Source organism: Citrus clementina, unplaced genomic scaffold (assembly GCF_000493195.1).
Source record: "Citrus clementina cultivar Clemenules unplaced genomic scaffold, Citrus_clementina_v1.0 scaffold_3, whole genome shotgun sequence".
In the NCBI taxonomy this organism is placed as follows: Eukaryota; Viridiplantae; Streptophyta; class Magnoliopsida; order Sapindales; family Rutaceae; genus Citrus; species Citrus x clementina.
In genome coordinates, this window is record NW_006262339.1 from 18,687,520 (window position 1) to 18,693,717 (window position 6,198).

At 39.0% G+C, this 6,198-nt stretch overlaps 1 protein-coding gene across 1 annotated transcript; it reads right to left on the minus strand.

The window, feature by feature from the left end:
• Positions 1–3,763: 3,763 nt before the first annotated feature.
• Positions 3,764–5,873, minus strand: LOC112099643. Its single transcript, XM_024187066.1, has 4 exons — positions 5,818–5,873; positions 5,041–5,661; positions 4,460–4,866; positions 3,764–4,353 (listed from the first exon to the last, which is right to left on the minus strand). The coding sequence occupies exons 1-4, from the start codon at positions 5,871–5,873 to the stop codon at positions 3,764–3,766; spliced, it is 1,674 nt and encodes a 557-aa protein (XP_024042834.1).
• Between the last annotated feature and the right edge of the window lie 325 nt (positions 5,874–6,198).

Sequence of the window (6,198 nt, forward strand, 5' to 3'; positions counted from 1 at the left end):
CCCATTCTTTCTAGAAAAACCAATACTAGTCATGGCCTCTGAGCCAATCTGTCTAGTCTCCGTATAGCCTGCATCTAGAATAAACACCTCAAAGCGTCGCGGTATCTTAATAATGATACTGCCATATGGAAGCAAGCGGTGGTTAACCGTGGGAGTACTCAACATGTGTCTCATAATAACATAGCTAAGGTTAATAGGTCTCCCAGTAATGAAACTATCTAATAACCCAACATCCAACCGTGTTACCTCATCTGAGTGGCCCTTCCTAGGTGTAATGATATGTTGTAAAATAGTATGCAGGATACGAACTTGTAGAGGTAATGGTTGAGACCGAAATGGTAAATTACAAATGTCATTTGTCAGGTCACGATAAATGTTTCGGACACCGCGATGATGAGAAAAACTACTAAAAGAGAGTGCTTTCCTGGATGTATAAACCCTATGTCCATTATTAGAAATCCCTAGAATATTGTTCAAGAGCTCAACATCAAATTCAATATGCACACCACCAACCTGAGTAACTATCCTATTTAGGCGGGTTGCAGAGATTTCTATGTTTGAGTAAAAAACTCGCACTAAGTTAGGATAAACTTAGTCATCAAAATCAATGGCGGACTCCCAAAGTTGAAGCATATTTCTAACACTTTTACCACACACAATTAAAGTTCTAAAGTCGTCTATGTCAACATAAAAAGAATCCAGCACCTTTCTACCATTGAAGCGGTCCTCGAAACACTTGGCCAATGAGGGTATGGGAAAATGAATTCTTTCAAATTCAGAGACTGTCTATGGTGGAATGGGATTCCTTTGAGGCGTATCCTTCCTCCTTCGAGTTCTCCGAGAGGATTCAGCCATGGTGAGAAATAAGAGAATTTGGAAAATCTGCGGGTGATGTGAGTGGAAGAAAATGAGTTGATTATTTGGTTAAGGATGGGTAGAGGATACAATTTTGAGACTCAATGTGGTCGAAAAAGGACAAGAATCAGGTAAAAAATCACGAAACCCGACCAGCTGCACTTAGGGTTTTGATTTGGGATTTTTCAATTTCAGGCTCGATTTGAAGATTGTAATCCGTGAAAGTGATCTAATGATGATGGGAAATGATGTTATAGGTGTGATTTGCCAAGGAAATCAAGAAAAATGGAGGTTTGAGGATAGAGAAAACTTCAGCTGTGCAACAATGGTTGAAACGGTAAGAGGGCAAATGAAGATGGAGAAGAAACCCTTTAAACAGTTTTATACTAACGAAAACGGCTAACCGTTTATTTAAACGGTTAGGGAGTAACTTCCAGAGAGCAATTAATAGGAAATGGTGAAAGGTTAGTTCGTTTAGTGGTTAAAGAGTAATTTCCAAAGAGAATATCCTAATTTCTAGAATTAAACGGTACACTGTTTATTGAAAAACGGTTATCCGTTTATTGTATTTTGATTTCGCACATTTATTTTCAATATTTGGCCAACAATTAATATGTTCCAAGATCATCTCATGAATATGAAACATGTTAAAGGCCAGTTCAATGCATGATTTATCAACTAGCATATGAGTCAAACAATCAATATACATATATAAACCAAAAGATAACACAAACATATCACTTACAAATATTTCATAGATATCAAAACATTAACCAATCAATTTTAATAGACTCTATATCATAAATAGAAATGTTAATACAAAAATTTTATCACCCCAAGTTCATGCCGAATTTCTGAAAATTGTTCTTCGCTAAGAGGTTTTGTAAAAATATCGGCAAGTTGTTTTTCCGTAGAAAAAAACTATGCGATATCTCCCATTTGAACATGATCTCTCAAGAAATGATGTATTATTTCTATATGCTTAGTTTGAGAGTGTTGAATAGGATTTTTTGAAAGATTTATAGCACTAGTATTATCATACTTAATAGGAATTTGTTTAAGGTTAATATCATAATCTCTAAGTGTTTGTTTCATCCAAAGAGCTTGTGCATAATAACTTCCTGCAGCTATATATTCAGCCTCGGTAGTTGAAAGTGCAACAGAATTTTGGTTCTTTCTAAACTATGAAACAAGTGAGTGACCTAGAATATGGCAAGTCTCACTAGTGCTTTTCCTATCAACTTTATAACCGGCAAAGTCCGCATCCGAATAGCATGTTAAATCTATATGAGTTCCCCTAGGATACCAAAGGCCGAGATCTATAGTTCCACTTAAATAGCGTAAGATTCATTTTACAGCAAGTAAATGGGATTCCTTGGGACATGATTGAAATCTTGCATACAAACATACACTAAACATGATATCAGGTCTACTTGTAGTTAAATAAAATAAAGATCTGATCATACCTTGATACATTTTGATATCTACTTCTTTGTCTTTTTCATCTTTGTCAAGCTTGGTTGTTGTGCTCATCGGAGTATTTTTGGTCTTTGAGTCATCAATGCCGAATCTTTTGAGTAGATATTTTACATACTTGGCCTGATTTATGAAAATTTCTTCCTCATTTTGTTTTATTTGCAGCTCAAAGAAGTACTTCAACTCTCCCATCATACTCATTTCAAATTCATTACTCATGCAAGATGAAAATTCTTTACACAACAATTTATTAGTAGAACCAAAAATAATATCATCAACATAAATTTGAACAATAAGTATGTCTTTGTTCTTATGTTTGACAAAGAGAGTAGTCTCTGCTTTACCCATTGAAAAATCATTTTCTAACAAGAAATTCTTAAGTCTATCATACTATGCTTTAGGTGCTTTTTTTAATCCATACAAAGCTTTAAATAACTTATAAACATGATTTGAAAAGTTTTCATTTTCTAAACCAGAGGGTTGTTTTATATATACTTCTTCCATAATATAACCATTTAAGAAAACACTTTTCACATCTATTTTAAATAAAATGAAATTTTTTTTAGGAAAAAAATGGAATTCATTAAACAGCCAAAGCTTCAACTAACCAAGGGGGTGGAACAAACCTCCACTCACCCGAACCTGACATAGAACCCCCCACCTGAGCCACAGTGTGGGCAGCGGAGTTCGCAGATCTACGAACAAAAGAGAAAGCTACTTCTCCTAGAGAGCGAGCCAAGGCTCTACAATCATCAATAATTGAACCAAAACCATTAGGATAAATAGTCTTATCATGTAAAGCATTGAAAACTTGTAAACTATCCATCTCTAGAATTACAGAATGAAAAGCAAACTTCTTAAGCCAGCTAAGAGCTTCCCTACGTCCGATCGCTTCAGCCTCTCTAGCTTCAAAACTTCCCGGAAAAATGTCGCTTTTTGCCGCAATGAAGTCACCCTGAGCAGACTCGATGACAGCCCCCAGACTAATCATTCCCCTTGAGCTAACTATAGCTCTATCGACATTACACTTATACCACCCTTCACAGGGCATAAACCAGCAAGCAGAACCATGACCAGGAGTATTAGGAATAAGGGAAAAATAGGCATTCTTGGGAGATTGCTGCCAGAGAAACAAATTCTGCCCAGCAGTGTTCAACACAGGTTGGACCCTTCCGTTGACACCATTCCATACTTTGTTATTTCTATTCAACCACAACCCCCAGCATATCATACCAACCATGCTACACTCCTTTATGTTACAGTGACTAAACAACTCCTCCATCCAATGAGTAAAATTCAAACAACTCCCATTAAAGCCAATCACAGAGGAAATCCAGCAAGCTTTAGCAAAATGGCAATGAACCAGGACATGGAAAATAGATTCAGGAGAAGAATGACAAATGGGACAAGAAGCTTGTACCTCTACTCGCCTTTACGAAAGGTTGTCGGCAGTAGGAAGGACATTAGACATTGCTCGCCAAAGGAAGTTTTTGACTTTTGCTGGGATAGAGAGCTGCCATAATTTACGCCAAGCTCTGCTACTAGGGGGAGAAAGCATAGAGTTAAGCAGTCTGTAGCAGCTTCGAACCGTGTAAAGGCCTTTGGAATCCGGCAGCCAAAACCAAGAGTCTTTATCATGCCTTGCTCCTAGCGGAATATGGAGAATAAGGTTCCGATCCCTAGTGTTGAAAATATCATTCACCACTTCATAGTCCCAACGGCGCTGGTTAGGAATCATAAGGCTGTCCACTGATGAAGAAGCTATATTTACTGGAAGTGAAGAGGAAATGAAGCCATTGTTTTTGTCTGGTAACCATGGGGCATGACCAATAATTGTTTGCTGACCCCTTCTAATTTGGATACGGCCTCCGCGAAGAATAGCCAGTTGAGCAGCCAAGATTGATCTCCAAACAAGGCTAGGATTGCTACCCAGCCGAGCCTCAACAAAAGAGGAGGAGGGGAAGTACCTAGCCTTGAAAAGGAGAGTCACAAGAGCATTGGGGTTGGTTAGGAGGCGCCAACCTTGCTTACCAAGCATTTCAACATTAAATAAATGCATGAGGCTTGGGCTTACACATTCTTTCCCAATTTATCCAATTAATCCCTCTACTGCCATTTTGATTTCTACCCCACCAGAAGGAGTTCATCATCTTCTCTAGCTCTCTACAAAGTTCTCGGGGAAGGAGGAAGATATTCATTGCATAATTGGGCATTGCTTGGGCTACTGTCTTGAGAAAGATCTCTTTACCAACTCTTAACAACAACTTTTGATTCCAATCGTACAAACGCTTCCAAACTCTGTCTTGGATATATCTAAAAATAACAATCTTGCTTCTGCCTATATGAGAAGGAAGCCCCAAGTAATTTCCTTGGATGCCATTAGCCTGGACCCCAAGGAGGTTGCAAATAGAATGGGCAGCCTCATTGTTAACATTTGCGCTAAAAGAAATATAGGACTTGTTGTAGTTAATCCTTTGACCCGAAGCAGCCCCATACATAGATAAAATAGACTTCATAACATGGGCCTCTTGGTCCCTAGCTTTAAAGAAAAAGAAGCAGTCATCAGGGAAGAAGAGATGAGTGAGGCTTGGAGCTCCTCTCGCAATTCTGACCCCATGAAGCAGACCAGCTTTTTCGTGGTGGTGGATAAGGGAGCTTAGGCCTTCCACACATATAATAAAGAGATAAGGCGATAAAGGGTCCCCTTACCGAAGACCACAGCTAGGGATAATAGGGCCAATATCCATACCGTCACGAGAGAACTTATAAGATACAGTGGATACACATAACATAATCAGCTTAATAAACTCAGGATCAAACCCCATTTTGAGCATAATAGCAGATAAAAAAGTCCATTCGATTCTGTCATAAGCTTTGGCCATGTCAATTTTAAGAGCTGCTGCCCCTTCCCTACCCTGTCTTTTCCTCTTCAAATAGTGCATAACCTCAGCCGAAATCATAATGTTATCAGTGATGCTTCTACCCAAAATAAACGCACTTTGAGAATCCGAAATAATAAACCCCAAAACCAACTTAAGCCGACTAGCTAACATCTTAGCGACTATTTTATACAGAACATTACACAGAGCTATATGCCGAAAATCAGTTATATAATCCAGGTTGGGCTTTTTAGGAATTAAGATTACTAGGGTCTCATTCAAATCCACAGGAAACATACAATGATGAATAAATTGCAAACAGACAGCAGAAACATCATCACCAACTATTGACCAAAAGTTTTGAATGAAAGCAGGGTTCATACCATCGGGGCCAAGGGACTTGTCTTTGTCTGGGTGCATGCTGAAGATCGCTGCTCGAACATCTGCAGGACTGAAGGGCTCCAAAAGCGAAATTTTCTACTTAGCTAAGATTTTAGGCTCTACACACTGGAGGACTTCAGCACAGGAGCCACCTTCCGAAGAGAAAATCTGAGTGAAGTAATCAATGATTATCTTGTTAATGTCGGTCGAGGTAGTGCACCATTACCCCTGAGCATTTCGAAGCTTCCATATCTTATTTTTCTTCTTCCGAGCTGAAGCCATGGCATGAAAATATTTAGAATTCATGTCACCTTCTTTAAGCCAAACTGATTTTGCCCTCTACTTCCAAAAGGTCTCGTGGCTGTGAAGTAATTCGTTGTAGCGTTTCCGAGCTTCAATAAAACTATCCACACTAACCGAATCACGCTTGCCCCGTAACAAAGCCATTTTCTCCTTACAGGCTGCAATACAAGCTCGATAGTCCCGCGTGAGATGACCCCCCCCCACCGAACCAGAGCAGAACCACAATGAGCTATTTTGCTTTGAATGGGCACCCCAACAGACGAAGCCCAGCTCTCCTTCACAATCTTTAAATAATCAAACTCGC